Here is a 25,998-nt window from a genome sequence, read left to right on the forward strand (position 1 = left end):
AATGTCACTGGTACCCCCAAAAGTGTCAAAAATGTCAGTCAAGGGTCCGATCTGTCCGCCGCAATGTCGCAGTCCCGCAAAAAAAATCACAGATCACCGCCAGATCGCCGCCATTACTAGTTAAAAATAAAAATGATTAAATTTCCCGTAGTTAGTAGCTGCGATAACTTTTGCGCAAATCAATCAAAATACCCTTATTGCAATTTTTTTTACCAAACATATGTAGCAGAAAACAAATTGGCCTAAAATGTTAAAAGATTTTGATTTTTACATTTTTTTGGGGGGGAATTTCATATAAAAAATGTGAAAAATATTGTTATTTTTTCAAAATTGTCGCTCTTTTTTTGTTTTTAGCGCAAAAAGTAAAAATTGCACAGGTGATCAAATACCACCAAAAGAAAGCTCTATTTGTGGGGGAAAAAAGGACATAAATTTAATTTGGGTACAGCGTGGTACGTCCGCGTAATTGTCCGTTAAAGTAACGCAGTGCCAAATCGCAAAATATGGCCTGGTCAGGAATGGGGTAAAATCTTCCGTTCTTAAAGCGGTTGAAAATACGCTCATTGAGAATTTTTTTGTCAAAGACATGTAGCTAAATACATTTTGGCCTAAATATATGACAAAAATTTAATATATTGGATATTTTTTAACTGTCAAAGTAGAAAAATATTGTTATTTTTTTCAAAATTGTTGCTCTTTTTTTTATTAATATCGCAAAAAATGAAAAGTGCAGAGTTGATCAAATATCACCAAAAGAAAGCTCTGTTTGTGGGAAAAAAAGGACGTAAATTTTGTTCGGGTACGGCATTGCATGACCGCGCAATTGTCAGTTAAAGTCGCACAGTGCCAAGTTGCAAAAAGTGGCTTGGACGTAAAGCAGGAAAATCCTCCGGTCCTAACGTGTTTAAAATATACAATGACCTTTAAGAATAATCCTCCACTCGGGAATCTCCCTTGCTACAGGTATTGCAGACTTTTGCTGTCCCAGGCAGAGTGCAATTGATATCACTCTACCTGTGACAGAAGCCAACGCTATACAGGAAGCATCGGCTCTGCTCCCTCTACAGCCATGCTTCCTCTTGTGTCGGCTCCTTTCAGAACAGTGATGCTCTAGGATGGTGGGTCAGGAACCCATGATCTGGGCTTGCTGACCCACCATCCCAAAGTAGGAGGTCGTGGGCTACATCACAGGGGTACTCGTGATTTACACTCTGTGACAAAGCATGTAGTTAAGTAAACAAAAGGCAAAGTAGAACCATAGTTATTTAGAGAATTTGTGAGGCAGCTGTCAGTGTACCCATCTTTTAAGTGTGCCCTCTTCTTGAGCTCTTATCTTTAGGTCCAACATGATAGAACCAGAGAGCATACTAAGGCCTAATGCACACTAGACCTTTTCAACACTGCTGTTAGGGGCATCTGTTGTTTTTTTTTCTGCCTCTTAATGGCCCTGCATGTTAGCCTAAATGTCCATGCACACATAGTCCATGCCCACTTTAGAGGCAGAAAAAAACCTCACTGCCAGCAGATCCAGGAGCAGCAGCGTTTTCCCAGAAAAAAATGCTTGTTGCTTCTAGGCGCTTCAGGTAATGGAGCGTTATTTTTTTTCAATGGCCAGAATAAGTTATAACTCTGTTCAAATAAATGTATTAACTCCCAAGCGCTTGACACGCCTAAATGCATCTAGATGTGTTTAGATGCGTTTCCAAACTCCGTGCATTTTTTCCGCCAAAATGCTCCAGCCAGAAGGTAAGGCATCTAGGAGAGATGGGCAAATGCGCTGTGTGAATGAGGCCTAAAAACAACCTGATGGAGTTACGTATATTGGCCTTGAACACTTTGGCATCTCCAAGGAACATTTTAGACTATGGCCAAGCAAAACAGAACCTTATCAGGTCCAATCAACTAGCTGTCATTACAAGATCTGGTTAATAAGCATATCTAATAAAATAGATGGTTATGCCATATGATCTAGTTGCGATATGCTATAATTACAACCTTGTTAGCTGTAAACTCTTGCACACAGAAATGTGAATTCATACACACAGAAGAAAATCTGTTTTTAAATAGTAAAGATTATCATCTTACCACTCTCTGCAGTGTTAAACAGAAAAGAATCACTGTATGATCCAATTCCCGCACTGTTTTCAGCAGCCACCTGGAACAAATCATGAATAAAAGTGGTCATTAGGTATATTTAAACCCAACTGTTCCCAATTTACATAGAAGATAAAACAAAATGAACCGGCAAATAATAAAAAAAGCTTTCATATAAAAAAATAAATACCTTCAAATTCTCTCCCTGTCAACATTGAATATTTAAATAATTTCTGTAACAGCCGCACCAAATATATATCGTATTTTCTAGTAGAACCCTGGCCAGGATATGGTAAAGCATATTTAAACATATTCTTAACAAATACTAAATAAGTTCTAAAAAAAAAGAAACTGTGGAGTAGTTTATGTTCAAGGTAGAATACTTTCAGTTTCATTCCAGCAGTTTAGCTCATTCTCTCATAACCCCCCAGCATTGATATTTCAGCCTGCCAACCTTTTAGTCTCTCATGTAAACACAGGTGACACAGATTGAGGGGAGTCCTTAGACCAGACTTTATAAACTTCTCTGCTTCACTTATGAAATATAATATGAATTGCACTATAGTGCCTGCAGCTACAAAGGTCAGTAAGAGCTTGTTTTAACCCCCTTAGAATTTGGTTTTCCCCAGAAATACGTGCAAAACAGATGCCTTATGTGGTAAAGTGCCCATTTAAGTGTAGTGTGCTAGGTGTACATAGTTGTTAGAGTGGGTAAATTGGCTTGGCTGAGAGCCAGGCCTATGCTGAATTTGGAGTCTGAAAGGAGCAAATTGGAGTATTGAGGAGGGCCACAGCCAATCCCCAGCGAAGTGGGCTGGCAGGGGACAGGCACTTCTTAAATACTATTGGGTCATACCGCCAGGGGCAGTCAGGTGGAAGATGGAGATGCAGATGGAGATGGAGTGCTAAGGAGACTGTCGATGGCCCTTGAGGGAGTCCCTTAGCCTGAGGAGGTGACCTTGGGCCTGGGGCTTGGGTGCTGGAGAGACACTCTACGAAACACAGAGGAATCATTGCCTGGATCCATGGGAGCAGTTGTGAGGACAGCAAGAAAGAGAGTCAGCATGTCCGGGAGATCTCCTTAGTGCCAGTCTGGAGAGCTGGTGAGTGTCAGTCTGAAGGACTGGGGAGCGTCAGTCAGGAGGACTTTGAAAAAGTAGCCAGGATGTCTAGAGAAAGCAGCTGCTGCAGTCAGAATGGCTGGAAGGGTCTGAAGAGGTGGTGCTGAGATCAGTGACCACAGGAGGAAGTGCAGTAAATGTGTGTCCCTGCCTGTAATGGGCCAGTGCTACAGATTTTTACACTACTAGTGATTCTGCAAGCAAGTGAGATGCTGGAGGAAGGAAAGGAGCTGTATAAAGGACTGTATATACTAGAAGTTGCCCCTGAAGAATTTCCTGAAGTCCAGTGGGCATCCCTTAATACCATTACTCCCCATCCAAGCTTTATCCCCTCAATAAAAAAAAAAAAAAAAAAAACAAGCACTGGACTGTTTTCCTACTCTTAAAAATGCTCCCTCCCTCCTCCTAACATTATTCTGACAAACCTGTGTAAGAAAGATTTGTATACCTACCTATATTCAGGCCACTTTGGTCTGATCAAGTGATCTCCCCTGTGTCAGACAGTGTCTAATGCAGGGGGGAGGAGAGATCACTCAACAACAGCTGGTAATGCCTGGGAGCGGTGAAATCACCTATATGCTCCTATTGACCATAAGTTGCCAGCGCTCCCTCCACCCCATGTAGTCATTGCTGGGTGACAGGGGGAGACAAGTCACGTGACCAGACCAGAGCAGCCTGAAAATAAGTAAGTATATAGATATTTCTTACACAGGTGTAGCGCACTATCCCCTAGAGAGCTGCTTAGTATTTTAGGTTCTGTGTTCCACGCCTCAACTCCTAGAAAAAGCTCAGCCCCTCTGACACACTTGGTTTAACCACTTTACCACCGCCCACAGTAATATTACTGCGGCAGAGTGGCTCGTTATTGTCTGACGACGTAGTACTACGTCGTCAGACACTCCCCCTTCTGGGCGGCGCTTGCGCGCCGCCGGAGGCTCGCTCCCGCTGTTTTCAGTCACAGCGGGAGTCGGGCCAGGGGAGGAGCAGCGGCAATCGCCGCAGCTCTTCCCCGATCGTCGGGGATCTAGTGTGGAGATCCGCCCGCCTGTGTAAACACAAGCGGGCGGATCTCCCAAGTGACAGGGAGTGACAGATCGGAGTGTTCAGCATAGCTGGACACTCCGATCTGTCCCTGGCTCACACAGTCACCTCCCCCCCCACACGTCAGTAAGCACCAGGCATACATTAACCCCTCCCTCTCCAATAAAATTAACGCCTTCCCTGCCAGTGTCATTTTTACAGTAACAGTGCATATTTATATCACTGATTACTGCAGTAATGTCACTGGTACCCCCAAAAGTGTCAAAAATGTCAGTCAAGGGTCCGATCTGTCCGCCGCAATGTCGCAGTACCGCAAAAAAAATCGCAGATCGCCGCCATTACGCGTTAAAAAAAAAACACCAAAAATGACAGAAATCTTTCCCTTTGTTAGTAAACGCAATAACTTTTGCGCAAACCAATCAAAATACGCTTATTGTGATTTTTTTTTACCAAACATAGGTAGCAGAAAACAAATTGGCCAAAAATTTAAAAAAAAATTGGTTTTTACATCTTTTTTGGGGGGAATTTCATATAAAAAAATGTTAAAAATATTGTTATTTTTTCAAAATAAACGTTCTTTTTTTGTTTATAGCACAAAAACTAAAAATCACACAAGTGATCAAATACCACCAAAAGAAAGCTCTGTTTGTGGGGAAAAAAGGGACGTAAATTTCGTTTGGGTACGGCGTCGCACGACCGTGCAATTGTCAGTTAAAGTCGCACAGCGCCGAATCGCAAAAAGTGGCCTGGACGTAAGACAGCAAAATCCTCCGGTGGTAAAGTGGTTAATTAAAGTCACTTCAAGAACTTTTAAGAACACAAGTATAGATACCTTTAACTTTGCTGTGAGTTAGTATCAGGAGCTAGACACCAGGCTGTTTAGTAGTAAACAAACTCAATATATTGTTATGGATTAGAATGAATTGTGGTTTGAGCATAAATAAGCATACAGAATGTAGATTCAGACACAGTCTTCTGGACAGCATAATAACTATGCCAAAGTAACTTAGAATAGAGTTTTCTACCACTATTCTGGGTTTAACTCATAAATCAGCAAAGTCAATGATGAACAGTGAAAATAAGCATCAACTGGTGGGCAACAACAGATGTGATGAAATGCGTAGGGTGGCACTGCCGTTCATGACATCATTGCGCACCTTGATACCAGGAAGCAGCCTGCCTAAGCCCCAGAACTGCCAAATGTTTTATGATAAGTGATTACATACTTTTACCCATGTGAGTATTTAATACATTCCAATAAATTTTACTTTGTGATTTTACACAATGTGGTTCCTTTTGGCACATCTCTTTTTTTATTGCAGAGCTTTGGAAGTTGAAGGGGGAGGTTTTGCTAATGGAATAGCCAGACCTAGAGGTGGCTCATACTATCCTATGTGGGACCTTAGAGACACAGATGCACTTTTGACTCTTTTAATTCAGAGATTCAATACACTCTGGTAAGCATATCTGAACACATGGGCATCCGCAGAACTTTTTTCAGGGGGGGGCATCATTTTAAGGTCACCCGTGCTCCGCCCCTTTTTGACAATGTCATGAAGGGGAGGGGCTTAGTCATTATCAAATAAAGCAGAGGCATGCAAAGGTTTAAGAAACCTGATGCAAAAGCTTAAAGCGGAGTTCCGGGCACAAAAAATATTTTTTTTTTGTGCCCCTCCGCTAGGTATGCCTCACCTGAAAAGGAATTGGATAGTTATTTTTTTTTTTTGTTTACTCACCTTTTTATTGAAGATCGTAAATACTCACCTATGACAGCTTCCTCCTCCAGCGCCGAGGCTCACCCCGTCACTTCCTGCCTCGCAATGATTCCTGGGAGCTAAACGTCATCGCTCCCAGGAATCAATGCGCCGCACCGGCCCCGCTCGTCATTTCCGGGCGACGCCGCATTCCCCTGCTAAACAGCTTCTGGGCATGCCCAGAAGCTGTTTAGGAATGCGGCGCCGCACCGGAAGTGACGAGAGGGGCCGGTGCAGTGCATTCTGGGACACGAAGACGCGGAAGAAGACAGAGAAGAAGACCGCGCCGGCTTCAGCTGCCCACAACCGAGATGGAAACGCTGTGGAAGAAAATTTCTAAGTAAGTATTTCTTCTTACAGGTAAGTGCGAACCGGGACAGATCAGAGGCTAGCCATTGTGGAATGTGCTAGCCCTGACTGTCCCGGGGGTATGTTCAGAAAAAAATCGTTTCTCTGCCCGGAACTCCGCTTTAATAGAAGAGCTGTCAGAGTCCTGCTCTCCTCTATGGGAGATTGGATAAAATGGACCGCCTGTCCGTTTTCATCCGATTCGATCCTATTAGTAAATACAGCTGGTACTACTTGTCATCCTCCAGGCTGTATAGATAGATCTACTCATTATAACAGTATATAACAGCAGTAGATGTAGTATTTATGTAGAGAAATTATAGATCTGTGAGACTGGGACTCTATAGGTTCAGCAAACAGGATCCCAGGCGCAGCTGGTACTTGTAGTCCCCCCCCCCAGGCTGTATAGATCTATTCACTATAATATTAGATGTCATATGTCTGTTTTACAATTAGAGATTAGTGACTCCATAAGCAAAGCAGACAGGAGGACCCCAGGTGAAGTTGGTACTTGTAGTCCACAGGCTGTACAGATCTGCTCATCATGGTATTATATAACAGCAGTAGATGTCTAATGTCTTATGTGTGCAGTACAAAGGGAGATCTGGGGCTCTATAGACTGAGCAGACAGGATCCCTGGTGCTTGCAGCTGGTAGCCTGGTACCTGTAGTCCTCCAGGGCCCAGGCTGTAAAGATCTGCTCACTACAATATTATATAACAGGCAGCACTGCAGGCCAGCAATAGATCATGTAGTATGTCACAACATGGATGGATGTCAGTATTTATTATTGTTTGTTGCAGGCAGCTGGTACCTGTAGTCCTCCAGGGCCCAGGCTGTAAAGATCTGCTCAGCTCACTCATTAGCACTATATATTATATTTTAGGCTTCTTTCACACGGCCGCTCCGGATTTATTCCCCGCTCCGGCACTTTTTTTTTTTTCACGGAGCGGATGACACTTGTGTCATCCGCTCCGTATGTCCGCATATCATCCCATCCGTTTGCGGATGATATACGGACATAATGTAAGTCTATGGCATTGCGGATGTCAGCGGATGACACCGCTGACATCCGATTTTCCTTCCTTTCCGTTTTTTGTAACGGAGGAAAAATAGGGTTCTGTTCCGTTCCAAAAAACGGAACAGAACTGAAAGGAAGAAAATCGGATGTCAGCGGATGGTATTCCGCTGACATCCGCAATGCCATAGACTTACATTATGTCCGCAAATCATCCGCAAAAAAATAGGATGATTTGCAGACACACGGAGCAGCCGTGTGAAAGGACCCTAACAGGCAGCAGGCCAGCAATAGATGTACTAGTAATAATGTCACTCACATCACCTGTAGTCCTCCAGGGCCCAGGCTGTAAAGATCTGCTCAGCTCACTCAGCACAGCACTATATATATTATATTTAACAGGCAGCGACGCCCATGGGCAGCAGGCTGGCCAGCAATAGATATACTAGTATTAGTAGTAATAATGTCACTCTCACAATCTGAGTCACATGGATGGATGTCACCTCAGCAGTAGTATGACAGACAGTAATTCATTGTCAGTGACAAGACAAGAAGACTCACTTTCACTTACTCTCTCTTCACCGCTCAGGTGGTCACTGGTCAGTGCGCACACTCGTCGTGGGTGTCAGACTGTCAGGTCACAGGTCACTCACAGGCACAGCAGGTGGTGAGGTGAGGTGAGGTGACTCTCTCTCTCTCTCACTCCGATTCCCAGCCACATCGCTGCCTTTCCCGCCTCCTCTCCAGTCACGCACGCTGATTCTCCTCTCTCTCCTCCGCAGGCCGCAGCTCCGCCCCTTGCTGAGCTGACTGACATCAGCAGCAGCCAGCAGGGAATCCCCGGCCCGCCCCCTGCAGCTGTCGTAAGGGCAGCAGAGGACCGAGGCCGAGTACTGAGAGAGGAGGGAGCCGGAGCCGTAGCCAGAGCCGGCGGGCGGGTGGGCGGATCAGCGCCGCGCTCGTGCGCTGCTACGGCAAAAAGAATGTGATGATATGCAGGATTCCAGGGGGGGGGCACTCGCCCCCCCTTGCCCTCCCTTGCGGACGCCCATGTGACTGAACACGTGGTGGTAAAGGGCTAGGTGGTGAATTATGTAAAGAGGTATCACAATCTGTGGATGAAGATTCTCACCCTTTTCTCACTTTACCACTTTTGATGCTTATGTAATTTTACACTGTATTTTATGGACTTACTTTTATTATTTGCTTTTGGTGTTGGTTACCTTGTTGAATTAGCTTAGCACTTTTATTTAAATCTGTATGTGTCAATTAGTATTAATTGATGTGCTAGCAGTTTCACCATTCCTCTTAGATTTATTTTCTGTTTGTTGTATAACTCTTCAACCAGATTAAGCGCTAAAGCGTTAAATGTACCGATGGTGCACATGAGAACAATCCTAATCAAAGCTGCAGGCAGCAAAAAGGCTACTAGATGGTTGTATGGTTAGTTCCTTTTTTGCTCTGTACCCAGGTCTGTCGGCACCCCCGAACTCAACACTCCAGATCCCACTCAGGTCACCGGTATGCAGCAGTGAGGGAGCACACTGGACAGCAATGTGCACTTTTCAGTCTTGTTTAGGACAAGAGGAAGTTAAGTCCTGTACACCCCAGGAAAATGGAGCTCTTCCCCCTCCTCCCAGTAATCTGCTCTCTAGGAAACGTAATTCAAAAGATTTTGATCAGCACAGCATGGTCTCTACTCCAGAATACAGTTCCCACAGTGCATTGCTGCCTTATTCAGTCTATTGAACTATTTCTGCTCAGCAGTTTCCTCCTCTTGCTGAAACCGCTATTAACCAGCCCAGCATCGCAGGGAAGCAGCTACAGGGAGCAGCTGCAGCCAGTGTTTCTCTCTTTCATTCTTAGACAAGAAGCTGGCTAGACAAGTTGGTCAGAATAGGTTTTTAGGACGGAGCATTTTTAAGAGTGCACATATTTACTATTCCTTATGAGTAGACACTGTTGTGTCACACATTTCACAGAGCCTGCCTTCTGAACTATAGGTGTATAGGTACTAAGAAAAGTAGTTTCAGGAGGTGGAGTTAGTGCAGGAATGCTTGTAGGCAGCAAGGTAATATGGCATATGTAGTCTTTACAAACTAAAAGTAAACACCAGAGGACAATTCAGGAAATCCAGGACATTGTGGAAAGAGATGGCCAGCAGATGAGAAGTACTCACAACATGAAAACATATTTTTCAAGTAAGCTTATATCGGATTCTCAAAAATAACTGTTTGTATTGCTAGTACAATGGTGGTGTTATAAAATTAAAGTGTACGCTGTTACCAACTAATTCCTTCAATTTTATTGCTCACAAACAAACTTTAAAAAATATAAGACAAGACTGTTTATAGTAAATAGATACCAAACATGTCAAGCCTTAAAACTGCATGCACCCGTGAAACTGGTAAAAATTATGATACTAAAAAATGCAATACTTTAAAACCTTTGCAACTCATCAGTTTAAAGCAAACTTTAAATAGTGGCCATAGAAGTATTCCTTTCACTCTGGCATGCCAATACCCAACATGAGTGAACTGACTGCTGTTTTACTGTTTACCTCTCAACATCTTAGGTGTATGTATGTGTGTGCAAATGGGGGTTTCTCTAAAGCAAATGTATGGCAAAAGCTTTTTTGGCTATACTTCTCCAGTGGGGTCACAGTTTATCCAACAGGTTAATGACATCACTCAGCTGGTTCAGGCCATGAAAAGAACCTGACCATATGTGGGGATCCAGCCAGAAGCATGAACTGGCATCTGGCTCAGCCTCTTAGTGTGCCGTTAAGAGCCTGAGCTAGTTACTCCTGCAGCCTCTGCAGCTCAGTGCTCCAGTAAACACTGGAGGGGCAGAGCAGAGAGCTGGTGACTGACAGTCACCAGCACTCTGCGGGCTGAGGACTGAGAGTTGAGTGATCAGCAGTGTTTGATCATTCAGTTCTTGGTCTTAGAAGCAGCAAGGGACAACTGTTGCAGCCATCTAGGTGAGTATGATTTTTTTTCTGATTCCCATACTTCTCTTTTAACATTGTTTTACATTTTTTATTACATTTTACTTTATTACTTTTACAAGGGGACCGACAAGCTGCTATGTGATACAATATTTTAATCTTGTTCAAATATTTTTTTTTTAAATAAGTACAGTTCAAAACAATATCATAAAAAAGATAGGTACAAACTGTAGGCAATCTACAAATATCATAGTGAGATAACCAGTAAGCATATTACAACTAGGGATGATCGAACTTTTGAAAAGTTCGGTTCGACCAGAACACCCGAACTTCACGAAAGTTCGGCCCGGATTTCAGAACCCCATTGAAATCAATGGGACCCGAACTTCTGTAATCAAAAAACACAATTTTTAAGCCCTAAAACCCAATAAATGCCCCTAAAAAGTGCCTAGGGTTCTGGGTCATGCCCCATTAACTATTAATCACACAAAAAAAAGTTCTTAAAAATTGTCATTTTTGATAAAAAAGCCAATTATTGAAAAATTAAAAAAAAAAAAAAAAAAGAGATTTTTTTGATTTTTACTTTGGATTTAGTATCTGGGGGGTCTAAAAGGTGTGCATGTGAAGTTTCAGCTCTGTAGCATGTCCAGAACCATGAAAAAAAAAAAAGATAATTTTTCAGTAGAACAGGGATGTGGGTCGGGACCCTCCTTTAACTTTAACACCTATATGATCTTTTTTTCTGGTTCTGGACATGCTACAGAGCTGGAACTTCACAGGTACACCTTTTAGACCCCCCAGACACAAAATCACACAAAAAAAGTTCTTAAAAATTGTCATTTTTGATAAAAAAGCCAATTATTGAAAAATTACAAAAAAAAAAAAAAAAGAGATTTTTTGATTTTTACTTTGGATTTAGTATCTGGGGGGTCTAAAAAGTGTACATGTGAAGTTTCAGGTCTGTAGCATGTCCAGAACCAGAAAAAAAAAGATCGTTTGTATTAGAAAACTTTAAGCACAGGAATATGGCTTCTCTGCTGTAACACCTTGCCGGTTTAATAGCAGGCATTTTTTTGGGTTCTTTGCAGTCAGGAAAAACATCTGAACTTGTGTATAGTGGTACTGTGCACAAGTTCTGATGTTTTGCCTGCCTCCAAAACCCTCCAAAAAATGCCAGCAAAAACACACCTGGGCATTTTTTTTTTTGACGCTAGCGTTTTTTTGGCATTTTTTGGGGTTCTTTTGAGGCAGGCAAAACATCTGAACATGTGTATAGGGGGGATATATAGACATATATGTCTGAATATATACCCCTAGACATATATAGGTGTGATAGTAGCAGAAATAAATGCTTGCGCTAATGAAATCATTTACAGTAATATATTTCTGCTACTATCACACCTATATATGTCTAGGGGTATATATTCAGACATATATGCCTATATATACACCCTATACACATGTTCAGATGTTTTGCCTGCCTCAAAAGAACCCCAAAAAATGCCAAAAAAACGCTAGCGTCAAAAAAAAAAAATGCCCAGGTGTGTTTTTGCTGACATTTTTTGGGGGGTTTTGGAGGCAGGCAAAACATCAGAACTTGTGCACAGTACCACTATACACAAGTTCAGATGTTTTGCCTGCCTCAAAAGAACCCCAAAAAATGCCAAAAAAAACGCTAGCGTCAAAAAAAAAAATGCCCAGGTGTGTTTTTGCTGGCATTTTTTGGGGAATTTTGGAGGCAGGCAAAACATCAGAACTTGTGCACAGTACTACTATACACAAGTTCAGATGTTTTTCCTGACTGCAAAGAACCCAAAAAAATGCCTGCTATTAAACCGGCAAGGTGTTACAGCAGAGAAGCCATATTCCTGTGCTTAAAGTTTTCTAATACAAACGATCTTTTTTTTTATGGTTCTGGACATGCTACAGAGCTGAAACTTCACATGTACACTTTTTAGACCCCCCAGATACTAAATCCAAAGTAAAAATCAAAAAATCTCTTTTTTTTTTTTTTTTTTTTTTAAATTTTTCAATAATTGGCTTTTTTATCAAAAATGACAATTTTTAAGAACTTTTTTTTGTGTGATTTTGTGTCTGGGGGGTCTAAAAGGTGTACCTGTGAAGTTTCAGCTCTGTAGCATGTCCAGAACCCCAAAAAAAGATCATATAAGTGTAAAAGAGGGGTCCCACCATCCCTGCTCTACTGAAAAATTATCTTTTTTCTGGTTCTGGACATGCTACAGAGCTGAAACTTCACAGGTACACTTTTTAGACCCCCCAGACACTAAATCCAAAAAAAGTCATGCCTGCCTCCAAAAATGATCGATAAATGCAAGAAAAAGCGCCGTAGAGAAGCCGTATTCCTGTTCTAATAAAAATTATAAGAAAATGCTAATTTTTGGGGGGTTCTGGACATGCTACAGAGCTGAAACTTCACATGTACACTTTTTAGACCCCCCAGATACTAAATCCAAAGTAAAAATCAAAAAATCTCTTTTTTTTTTTTTTTAAATTTTTCAATAATTGGCTTTTTTATCAAAAATGACAATTTTTAAGAACTTTTTTTGTGTGATTTTGTGTCTGGGGGGTCTAAAAGGTGTACCTGTGAAGTTTCAGCTCTGTAGCATGTCCAGAACCATAAAAAAAAAGATTGTTTGTATTAGAAAACTTTAAGCACAGGAATATGGCTTCTCTGCTGTAACACCTTGCCGGTTTAATAGCAGGCATTTTTTTGGGTTCTTTGCAGTCAGGAAAAACATCTGAACTTGTGTATAGTGGTACTGTGCACAAGTTCTGATGTTTTGCCTGCCTCCAAAACCCCCCAAAAAATGCCAGCAAAAACACACCTGGGCATTTTTTTTTGACGCTAGCGTTTTTTTTGGCATTTTTTGGGGTTCTTTTGAGGCAGGCAAAACATCTGAACTCGTGTATAGTGGTACTGTGCACAAGTTCTGATGTTTTGCCTGCCTCCAAAACCCCCCAAAAAATGCCAGCAAAAACACACCTGGGCATTTTTTTTTTGACGCTAGCGTTTTTTTGGCATTTTTTGGGGTTCTTTTGAGGCAGGAAAAACATCTGAACTTGTGTATAGTGGTACTGTGCACAAGTTCTGATGTTTTGCCTGCCTCCAAAACCCCCCAAAAAATGCCAGCAAAAACACACCTGGGCATCTTTTTTTTTTGACGCTAGCGTTTTTTTGGCATTTTTTGGGGTTCTTTTGAGGCAGGCAAAACATCTGAACATGTGTATAGGGGGTATATATAGGCATATGTGTCTGAATATATACCCCTAGACATATATAGGTGTGATAGTAGCAGAAATATATTACTGTAAATGATTTCATTAGCGCAAGCATTTATTTCTGCTACTATCACACCTATATATGTCTAGGGGTATATATTCAGACATATATGTCTATATATTCCCCCTATACACATATTCAGATGTCATGTCTGACATCAAACATGTCCTCAAAAAAGCACTGGCAGTGGCAGCCCCTGCAGCATTAAAAAATGCTTGCTGGTGAGAAGCCAAATGGTTCTGGACAGTAATAGAAAGTAAAATCAATTAAACTGTTAACAAGGGACATACTCAACGGCTGGTGTGGTGGAAATTGCTTGTCAGAGGATGTTTTTTTTTTTTTTTTTTTCAAATATAACTTTTATTAAGATTCAGGGTGATACAATATAATCCAATAAACAAAACATATCATATTCAGGAGAAAAAAAAAAAGCTAGATATTTACATCGTTCTGTTCATTACATATCTATTTCGAATATACATTTCTCACCCTCTCATCTATTTTCTATATAACCCAAATCAAACCCCAAAACCAAAAAAAAAAAAAAAAGTGAAAAGAAAGGTAGGGGGGGGGGGGAGGGGAAAAAGAGAAGGGGAGGCAAAATAGGAAAAGGTTAGAAATGTATCTCCTCCCTTTCCTTTCCTGCCAAGTTATTACTCAAAGATCTGTCATATCTTCTTCTGACATGTCTATCCCATGGTTAGATACCATAAATAAGTTCCAAGCACCCCATGTTTCTGTATATTTTTCTCTTTTATGTTGGGCTGTCAAAACCAGGTCTTCCATTTTATTTATTTCCTCTATTTTACGTATCCAGCATTCTATTGTTGGGGGTCTTTGTCTCTTCCATTCAAAAGGGATACAGGATCTAGCTGCGTTTGCCATGTGACATATTAAAGATCCTCTATATCTCATCCCTGGAATCCCGCTTAATTGTAAAAGAAAAAAAGCCAGGTTTTCTGCTATCTCTACTTCTGAAAACTTTTGCATTATCTCTCTAACTCTTTTCCAATAATCTGATAGTTTAGGACAAGACCAAAAAATGTGTATTAATGTGCCTTCTTCCACCAAGCACCGCCAGCATCTATCAGAATTGTTTCCCGATATTTTATGTAATTTATATGGTGTATAATGCCACCTTGTCAAAATTTTAAAATTTAATTCTTGATATTTAGTACATATAGATGATTTAAAGACCAAGCTGATCATTTGTTGTCTCTGCTCTGTGGAGAAGGCACAGGATAACTCCCTTTCCCATTTATTAAGATATGGCAATTGATATTCTGCCTTAGGTATATTTATTAAATTATATATTTTAGATAGTACGTGAGATATATTCCCTGAATCCGAGCAATATTCCTCAAATGCCGTTAATTGGCTATTGTACTTCTGGGGATTGGGTATTGATCTTAAAAAATAGTAAAGATGGAGTGCATTCCAAAAGGAAAGTCTATACACATCTCTTTCATCCATTAATGTCTCCAGGGAAGGCCATCTACTTTCTCTCAGAAAATGGGAGGCCTGGAAACGTCCTATCTTGCCAAGACTTCTAAAAGATTGTATTTCTAATCCCATGACAAATCGTGGATTTCCTATTATAGGATATAATGGTGAGTCATGGGTAGTAATGTCATTCTGAAAACAGATTTGTGAACATATTTTTAAAGTCGTCCCGATCAGTTGATGTGATTTTAGTTCTGCCGGTAGATTCTCATAACACCATAGTGCTCTTTTCAGAGGAATCAATGTATTTGTTTGTTCTATTTTCACCCATAACTTTGTTTCTCCATGTCGACACCAGTCAATTTGCTTCCTAACGTGTGAGGCATAATAATATTTACAAATGTCTGGTATTGCTGCTCCTCCATATTTTTTTGGTAATGTGAGTAACTGTCGTGATATCCGAGGTTTCTTATTTGCCCATATAAATTTTATAAATATTGAACTGACCTGTTTGAAATAACAAGTTGGGATCCTAATAGGCAATGTCTGAAAAAGATATAAAAATCTGGGTAGTATAGACATCTTAATGAGGTTACACCTGCCTAACCATGAGTGTAGGCCTGTATTCCATTTTTCCAATTTAAGACGAATTTCAATCAAAAGGGGAATAAAGTTCAATTCATATGTTAGGACGGGATTAACAGGAATAAGTGTGCCTAAATATTTTAGTGCTTTATCTGACCATTTAAATTTAAAATTCTGCTTCAACATCTCTAAGGAACTACTAGATAGTCTTATACCCATAGCCTCTGATTTGTTAAAATTTATCTTCAGGTTAGATATGGCACCATATTGTTCAAATTCTCTAATAAGATTGGGTAATGATATTAACGGATTTGTTATTGTAAATAACAAATCGTCTGCGTAAGCAGAAATTTTGTGCTGTTCTTTCCCCATCATAATACCCTTAATGTCTGGGTTTTGTCATATTCTACACAAGAATGGTTCCAAGGAAAGCACAAAAAGAATGGGGGATAAAGGACACCCCTGTCTTGTCCCATTCTTAATATTAAAAGGATCTGATAGTATCCCATTCGCTTTCACTTGTGCTGATGGGTCAGAATATATAGATGAAATTCTTTGTATCATCGTATTACCCAGACCTATGTTTTTAAGTGTTGATAACATAAATTCCCAATTAACACGATCAAAAGCCTTTTCTGCATCAGTACCTAAAAAAACACATGGGGTTTGGGATCTTTCTGCTTCCAGTAGTAAATTTAATACTTTTGTAGTATTATCTCTCGCCTCTCTATTATTTACAAATCCCACTTGGTCTAGATGGATCAAGAATTGTAAGTGTTGAGTTAGTCGAGATGCTATTATTTTAGTAAGAAGTTTTAGATCTGTGTTAAGAAGTGATATAGGTCTATAGCTTCCGCATAGTGTTAAATCTTTATCTTCTTTAGGTAGAACCGTAATATGTGCCCTCAGGGTATCTCTGCAAAAAACTGGACCTCGCCCAGCATCATTAAATAGTTTTAATAAATATGGACCCAGAATTAAGAAAAAAGCCTTATAGTACTGAAGGGTGAAGCCGTCTGGGCCCTTCCAATCTTCATCTTGTTCAGTGCTTGTTGTATTTCTATTAATTCTATTGGCGAGTCCAATTCCCTGCAGATATCCTCCGGCAGTTTAGGCATTTGAGAAGAGGCTATATATTCCTCCATCTGTGATACAGACGATGATTGATCAGTTAGATTATATAAGGAGGAATAATAGTCTCTAAAGGCCTGAGTAATCTGTCTAGGCATTACTGTTTTTCCACCTTTAGGCAAAGAGATTTGGGGAATATATGTATTTGATTTCATATCTTTTACCGCTTTGGCTAACAGTTTCCCGCATTTGTTTCCTGACTCATATCCTAGTTTACGGCTCCTCTGTAAGGATGCTTTGGCTTTGTAACCTAGCAGATCTGTAATTTGTTTCCGCACATAGTTCATTTCTTTCTCCGTGTTAGGCGATAGATTTCTTTTATGGTTATTCTCCAACTCATGTAATGAAGAGAATAACATTACCATTTGTCTCTCCCGCTCCCTTTTAATCCTTACTCCATGTTTAATCAACACGCCCCTAATCACAGTTTTATGAGCCTCCCACAGAATACCCGGGTCTCCCCCCGGTGTCTCATTTATTTGAAAATAAAATTTTAATTCCTCTGTCACATCCCTAAGGATCTCCGGTGTCTGAAGTAGTCTCTCATTCAGTCTCCAAAACCGACTCCCTAGTGATAGGGTTTCAGAGAGTGAATACTGTAAGATAATTGGTGCATGATCCGACCATGTTATATTTCCGATCTCAATTTGTTTGATTGCATGTAATTGTCTGTGTGGGGTAAAAAAATAATCTATTCTTGTGTATGTCTTATGTACTGAGGAATAGAATGTATAATCTTTTTCACCTAGGTGCGTTAAGCGCCATGCGTCCACTAGCTGGTGTTTGTATAATTCTTGAGTTATGCGTTTAATCTTTCGTGAGGGATATGCAGAGCGACCTAATGAGGTATCTATTGAAGGATTCAGTAGGATATTTATATCTCCTCCCAATATTAATTGTCCCTCCCCAAATTCTGCCAGTTTGTTCAACACCCTCCCGAGGAACATATCTTGGATATGGTTAAGGGTATATATGTTTATCAGCGTCACCTTTGCCTCCCCTATTGATCCCTTAACAAAAACATATCTCCCTTCTGGATCTATTTGTATATCCTGCAAGGTCCATGGTATTCTATTAGCAACAAGGATCGACACCCCTTTTGATTTAGCCTCTCTATTCGTCGAGGGATATCCCCACGGGTAACTTTTGTTTCTGAGTATGGGTACTTTATTTTCTTTGAAGTGTGTTTCTTGTATTAATGCTATGTCTATTTGTGATCGTTTCAAATCGTTTAATAACATATGTCTTTTCTCTGGTGTATTTAGACCCCTTACATTTAATGTCATAATCTTTATGGTTGCCATTCAAACTCGGTAGAAGGAAAGGAAATGAGGAGGAAATGAGAGAATATGAGGGGGAAAAAGGGGAAAGCGGGGGGTGGAAAGAGAAGAGCAACAGCAAAAAAAAAAAAAACCTTTTAAACCCTCCCTCCCTAACTATATTAATAACAAATTATTATTATACACACACAATCCAGCCCAATCTTGTGTGTGCTTCCTATTTAGGTCCGTGGCTGGGAAACGGCACATGGTGGAGTACCGGCTCTCTCCCACCTCGAACCCGATCAATCCCACTCATATTATATTACCAATTCCAAGCGCATATGTCCCTTTATATTTCAGCCTTTATAGCTTTATACCTTATAACATATTTTATATATATTGTCAGAGGATGTTAACGGTACATTGTATGGCCATCGTCCGATGTAATGCATAGGTAAGGCTCTGTGAGAATGCTCCATGCAGTAGCAGTAAGGCCATTCCATCACGAGAGTCCCTAAAGGAGAAAGGCCAGAAAAAGAAGAAACTGGTCCATGACCTCTGCCTGGTTTGGCAGAGGAAATGACAGGAGGACAGAACAGATCTCAAGGAGGTTAAGAAGTACCTAGAGTAGGTGTGAAATGCCAGATAGTAGGAGAAGAAGAGGAATGTGAGGGGTAAAGGGATGTCAGAGAAGAGGGATGGGGGGTGGAGTTCCCTAGAGAGGGGCCTAGCCAGCGTTACAGCCGCATACAGGTAGTCTGGAGTCGAAAAATATGGTTCTAGCCTCAAGGTAGTAAAAGGAAATCATCGAAGCCTGGAGGTAAGTAATGGGCAATCCAGGGTCTCCGGAGCTTTTCAGTGATAGGAAATTGTATGTTACAGGTCCTCTTTATGGATGCATGGGGGTCTGTTAGACCACTAATGTCTCCCTGAAATTTCTTTCAAACAGAATGAGTACTGACAGCATTCAATTTATCTATATTCCTGTCCCCTGATGCCTAGAATCTGACTCAGGGCAGAGTATTTCTTGGTTAAAAAAAATGGTGAGCAGATATTTGCTGATCCTTCCTCCACTCTGCCATACTAAAAAGTAGCATCTTTTGTGTGAACCCAAGTTTTGCTTAGGCTTGGTAAATTACTGTATGTAAAAACAGCTATACTGAATGATGTTTGAAGTAAACTGTGTTTACATAAAATTCTGAGCCCAATGCTCAGGGTTAATACATAAATGAATGAACTAAAAGTCCCATCTTCAACCATGACAGATGGTTTTCAATGGACTACCAGATTGGTGGTCCCCGCCCTGCTTGTCCATTTACACTTCCTCCAGCTCAGTAATTGAAATTACATAGGTATGGGCAGGGAGCAGGAGGAAGAGATTGCAGAAGCCTTAAACTGCACCCACATTTCACTGTCCATGGGTCTGCCAGCAGGAAAGACTCCACACAGGAAGAATGCAGTTGCCCAGTGGGAAGGAATCCCCTATCTACATCAAATGTATAGAAGGGGGAACTGCCTTTTTTTTTTTTCACCCACTGGTTGAATGAAAGAAAACAAATCATGTATGGCCTACCACTACATTTAAAAAAGAATGAAAATTACAATTACTATAATATTTCTGTGCTCTTGTTCATGTCTAAAATCTTGAAATATGAATACATTATTTGTTCAATCTATAGTTCCTTGTTGGTGGTGTCAATGGGCTTCAAGCTTATAGAGCCTCTGCACTATGCCCATCACAGTGTGCATTCTTCCTTTCTTTAATGTAAGTCACACCTGCAAATGGGTTATTGTAGAGGAAATCCACTAGCTGTCTGTCACTATTGCCCAAGCTGCAGGTGAAGCTAACCAAAGGAGTCACATGTCCTGTGACATCTCCATACATATTTTCAGATGCCCCCCAGGGCGTGCAAAGTGAATTGAATCTGTCAGTCAAGGATTTGATTTGCCCAAAGAGGTTGGTGGTGGATCGAATTCTTGACTGGCAGCTCCACTCTGTTTTGCAAGGCCTGAGGGGAGGGCCTAAAAAAGCTATATCACAGGAAATGTGACCCGCTGTGGCTGAGCCCTTCCCTCAGCCCAGGCCATGCCGCAGTAAATAGGAAAGGAAGTCACATGACCCCAATATAAAAAAGTTTTTTTTTACTATTATTCCTAAAGTGCCTTACATGTAAATTCATGGCTGGTGGCGAGCCCTATCACTTAGATGTTGTACTACTATCAGGGTTTAGAATCACTTTAAGCACTCTCAAAATATTAGGGTTCTCATGGAAGATGACAGATTGATTTATTTTTCCACAATGGCGTATAACAATTGTCTTTTTTCCATTGTTTGGAATCTCTTTGAACTATATAAATAAACAGTGCAGCACATAAAAAAACATTGTGAATTGTTCAATAAACATACATAATGTACATAGATCAATGTGAAAGTTAATCAAAGTGAATGATAAAAGTCCAAAGTTAATAAAGGATGAAAAAAAAGTCCCAAAATATGATTCATTGTGTTTTTGAAAGAATCCTGGAATAACCCAAGTGGCACTCGGGACAGAAGAAACACCAGAGGCTTACCAGAAAGCCAGTGACCCACTTTTTACAGGATGGTCAGTACTCGCTTTAACAATCAAATTAAAACCCAACATCAGCCCATAGGACTCCCAATGATAATATGTGTAAACCGACAATTTAGCAGTTTTCCGTTGGTTCTCATCAACTCGGACAGTATAAAAAATAAGGGCTCCACATAGTATAGCTCCTTAAAATACAAAAATGTAATCAAAAGTATTGCACTTCAGCCCCAGTTCACACTTATGCGATGCGGGAAGGCTGCGAATTCGCAGCCTGTTCCCGCATCGCAAACGCACCCCTGGCAGTTCACACTGCCATATGTGATACGCTGGGGGTGTCAATGTAATCTTAACGACACCCCCAGTTTGATCGCATATCGCAGTGCAATCTTGCAGTTCGAACAGGATCGGATCGCACAAGTGTGAACCGCTGTGCGATCCGATCCTGATGCGGCTGCAAAAAAGGGTCCTGTGCGTGTTTGCTGCGGGTGCGGTGCGAATTTAGCCATACAAAGTGTATGGCTAAACTCGCACCGCACAGCCGATCGCAAGTAATGAAGGAGCAGTGCGCTCCGACATTACATGCGAACGCCGCAGCCGCATGAATGTGAACCGGCTCTAAGTGGTACAGACATGTAAAACTGCATGTAAACACCAGAGGGGTATGACACACACTTCCTCCAGTCACAAAGATGGCCGAAGTGTTAATTCCTACACGTTTCATCATATGTGACGTCATCAGGAGCACGTGCACACGCCTCAATGATGCCTTTATACAGTGCCTAGCGAAAGTATTCAGCCCCCTTGAACTTTGCGAACTTTTGCCACATTTCAGGCTTCAAACATAAAGATATAAAACTGTAATTTTTTGTGAAGAATCAACAACAAATGGGACACAATCATGAAGTGGAACGAAATTTATTGGATATTTCAAACTTTGTTAACAAATAAAAAACTGAAAAATTGGGCGAGCAAAATTATTCAGCCCCTTTACTTTCAGTGCAGCAAACTCTCTCCAGAAGTTCAGTGAGGATCTCTGAATGATCCAATGTTGACCTAAATGACTAATGATGATAAATAGAATCCACCTGTGTGTAATCAAGTCTCCTTATAAATGCACCTGCACTGTGATAGTCTCAGAGGTCCGTTTAAAGCGCAGAGAGCATCATGAAGAACAAGGAACACACCAGGCAGGTCCGAGATACTGTTGTGGAGAAGTTTAAAGCTGGATTTGGATACAAAAAGATTTCCCAAGCTTTAAACATCCCAAGGAGCACTGTGCAAGCGATAATATTGAAATGGAAGGAGTATCAGACCACTGAAAATCTACAAAGACCTGGCCGTCCCTCTAAACTTTCAGCTCATACAAGGAGAAGACTGATCAGAGATGCAGCCAAGAGGCCCATGATCACTCTGGATGAAGGTGAGAGACTCTGTCCATAGGACAACAATCAGTCGTATACTGCAGAAATCTGGCCTTTATGGAAGAGTGGCAAGAAGAAAGCCATTTCTTAAAGATATCCATAAAAAGTGTTGTTTAAAGTTTGCCACAAGCCACCTGGGAGACACACCAAACATGTGGAAGAAGGTGCTCTGGTCAGATGAAACCAAAATCAAACTTTTTGGCAACAATGCAAAACGGTATGTTTGGCGTAAAAGCAACACAGCTCATCACCCTGAACACACCATCCCCACTGTCAAACATGGTGGTGGCAGCATCATGGTTTGGGCCTGCTTTTCTTCAGCAGGGACAGGGAAGATGGTTAAAATTGATGGGAAGATGGATGGAGCCAAATACAGGACCATTCTGGAAGAAAACCTGATGGAGTCTGCAAAAGACCTGAGACTGGGACGGAGCTTTGTCTTCCAACAAGACAATGATCCAAAACATAAAGCAAAATCTACAATGGAATGGTTCACAAATAAACATATCCAGGCATTAGAATGGCCAAGTCAAAGTCCAGACCTAAATCCAATCGAGAATCTGTGGAAAGAACTGAAAACTGCTGTTCACAAACGCTCTCCATCCAACCTCACTGAGCTCGAGCTGTTTTGCAAGGAGTAATGGGCAAAAATTTCAGTCTCTCGATGTGCAAAACTGATAGAGACATACCCCAAGCGACTTACAGCTGTAATCGCAGCAAAAGGTGGCGCTACAAAGTATTAACTTAAGGGGGCTGAATAATTTTGTACGCCCAATTTTTCAGTTTTTTATTTGTTAAAAAAGTTTGAAATATCCAATAAATTTCGTTCCACTTCATGATTGTGTCCCACTTGTTGTTGATTCTTCACAAAAAATTACAGTTTTATATCTTTATGTTTGAAGCCTGAAATGTGGCAAAAGGTCGCAAAGTTCAAGGGGGCTGAATACTTTCGCAAGGCACTGTATATTAGACTGAGCAGGGAGGATCCACCTGTGATTGGGCAATCGCCGTTCCGGAACAGGTTAATATTAATTAAGAGCTAATTAAGAGCTTATGTGAATAAGCAATGGAAATTATGTATCGCCATCTTGTGGACAAACAGTATATAACACATGGAATCTCTTTGGTTACCTAATTACAACTTTATTATTTATGTTGGAAACATTTGTTTCTTTCACAAAACATTTAGGAACATTTTATAAATTATTTTATCTTAGGCTGGATTTATACTGTTGCGGTGTGTTTTAAGACATGTGCATTAATGCATGTTATGCTGCTTGTTAACATTTGCCATGGTTGGGTAGTCTACTTAGTGTACACTTAGATGCTTCATTATCTTTATTCACATATCATATCCATGGGATGGTGAGAGGTCGATCCCGGAAGTGGCATCCTTTACACTGGTCTTACTGAGGATTCATTGTTGGTTAAATGCTTCAGTGAGGTGAGAGGCCATCTTGTGGCCAAACGGTGGTGGTTTCAATTTCACTTTATAATGAAAACATCTATCAAGCACCTTGATTGAATTTTAACCCACGGTTATATTTATGTTTTAGTGGACTTTTTTACACTTCACCTTAAATGCACTTTATGGACATTATATATTGCACCTAAGAGGAATATATATTGCACCTTAAGAGAGTTATTGATTTGTATGATGCACATCGTCACTTTATTTGATTTTATATAGCGCTGTATATATATTTGTTTGCATTGGTAAAGTGAGTTGGAGTAACATCATTTTGAGTCTTAAAATTTCTGTAGATATGCATCTTCCACTCCACTTCACTAGTTGGATACATTGAGAAGTCCTTTACTAAAGGACTTGACAATCTTACTTAGTAAATTGTGCAGAAGAAATAAAAAAATTTAAAAAAACAGAGTTTTATTTTCACATGATTGGACAATTAAAGTGAATATACACACAATTTAGTGAGGAAGAATTCTCATCTCCTTGGTAAATTTGTCCCAATGGCTGCAATTCATTCTTAGAAATATGTTGCTTTTCTAAAGCTGCTATCATGTACAGGCCCCATAAAATTTTTTATTGTTTTGTTTTGTTGTAATGATTTAGTAAAGTTAATGCCAGCGTCACCTGCAGGACCAAGTGACGGTGTGCGCACTGCGGAGGTTGTGAACCCAATGACTGACTGCTGAGGGTCGATGGCTCAGAGAAGCAGTTACACAGGGTCACAGTCATGGTCCTGGACAGGGAGCTAGAGCATAAGATTTCCCAGGGTGCGGAGTCTAAGGCTCCATTCACACCTGGGCGTTTTCAGCTCCAAAAACACTCAAAAGAAACACTTCCAAAACGCCCAACAAGTAAAACCCCATTCATTTAAATGGCCCCTGTTCACATCTGAGCGTTTTGCAAAATGCCTGTAGCTGAAAAAAGTACATGAGCTTCTTTTTGGGCTGATTACCAGCGTTTTTGATAGATGTCAATGAAAAACGCCTGAAAAAATCGCGGTAAAATCGCGGTAAAAATCGCTGTAAAATCGCGGTAAAAAACGCTACGCTCAAGTGTGAATGCAGCCTAAGAGTCAGCAGGTTTTTACCAGATCATCTGATGGTGAGGATGGACTTGGCTGCAGCTGACTCCAGGTCACAGCCCCCCAGGGTCGCCCAGCTCACGCTCACGGCTGGCTTTGAGGAAAGCAGACAGACAGGGTATGAAACATTATTGCAGATTCATGACAGTTACTAAAGTAGGGTTATCTATACAGTTTTTTTTCTCCTTGTTTCCTCAATTATTGTTCCTGTAGCATATAGCTGTACCTGTGACTTATCCCATAGTCTCTGAAGAATCAGACAAGCCAGGCTAAGACTCTAATTTGCTATACAGTTTTCTCTGCAATTTAGAGGGTAGTGACTCTCACAAATACTGTAATGCAAGAAGGTAAAAAGATTAGATCACTGGTAGGGACCAGGCCAAAATCCTTGTGACCATAATGCATTGCCTGTTCTTTGAACTAAGGTCAGCTGGTTTAGAAGGCCCGAATACAAACATCCACAGCCTTAAGAGGACTACTATGCAGTCTCAATAGTAGGCAGACCACCAAAGTCTGTTGAAAATCATCCACTGGAATGCTCAACCGATGCAGCCCTCCTTAGACAGGGGAATCTAGCAAAAAGCTGTAGTAAAAACAAACAGTAGGGTGCAAACACCTAGTGCATTGCTGAAAGCTTTATTGATAAATAAAGATCAAAGCTGAATGCATACTCACAAAAGAGGAAAAACTGCAAGCATGGTATCACACCAATGTCAAATCCAGTGTTGGTGAAGTGTCACCCAATTCAATGCACCACAATATCGCCATCTGATTTGTTTCAGGGGATGCATTCTCTTCCTCAGAGCTAAGCCAAACACAAAATCATATGTCCATATACAGGGACACTGATAAGCATCAAGGCACTAGACCTGGCCAATGGTTACATACTGTACAACAAATAAAGACATAAATAACCTGTAACAAAAAAACTTACAGAAGAGGACTGAAGTATAATCCAAGAAGATAAAAATGTAGAGGATTGCAGCAAGCTTAATGTCCAATAATAAATTCAGATATGTGTAACATCATCCACAATGTACTGTGGCACATTTTTTAGGGCCACCTTATACTTCAATCATGTGGCATGGCTGCTGGAATGCATGGCAGCCCATGCAGAAGCTAGCAGAAGACCGGAAGTGCATCATCCGGCAATCAACAGGAAGTAATGCACCTTTGGGCTGCTGCTGGCTCCTACATGGACTGGGGTGTGTTCCAGCGGCCATACCATATCAATGAACTATACAGTAGATTGTAGGCAAAACATTTGTGTGTAGATATTTAAAAAAAAAATCATTAAAAATACCTTTTTTTCCCTTTTTTATATATCATCACATTCCCTCTGTTCTCAGCTGCATAAGAGCTGGGAGAGAAGAAGTAGCAGTACACTGAGCTCTCAGCATAGCTAGAG

The 25,998-nt window shown here is 40.8% G+C and overlaps 1 protein-coding gene across 3 annotated transcripts in view; it reads right to left on the minus strand.

Moving 5' to 3' along the window:
* Positions 1-25,998, minus strand: part of PTPRQ (protein tyrosine phosphatase receptor type Q) — a 451,882-nt gene that overhangs the window by 304,815 nt on the left and 121,069 nt on the right. For all 3 annotated transcript variants that reach the window (XM_082257134.1, XM_082257133.1, XM_082257132.1), the window contains exon 22: positions 2,086-2,155. In XM_082257134.1, the coding sequence (XP_082113260.1) occupies positions 2,086-2,155 (70 nt within the window). The remainder of the gene's footprint in view (positions 1-2,085; positions 2,156-25,998) is intronic.

This window comes from Pelophylax lessonae (assembly GCF_965119305.1).
Source record: "Pelophylax lessonae genome assembly, chromosome: 4".
Classification (NCBI taxonomy): Eukaryota; Metazoa; Chordata; class Amphibia; order Anura; family Ranidae; genus Pelophylax; species Pelophylax lessonae.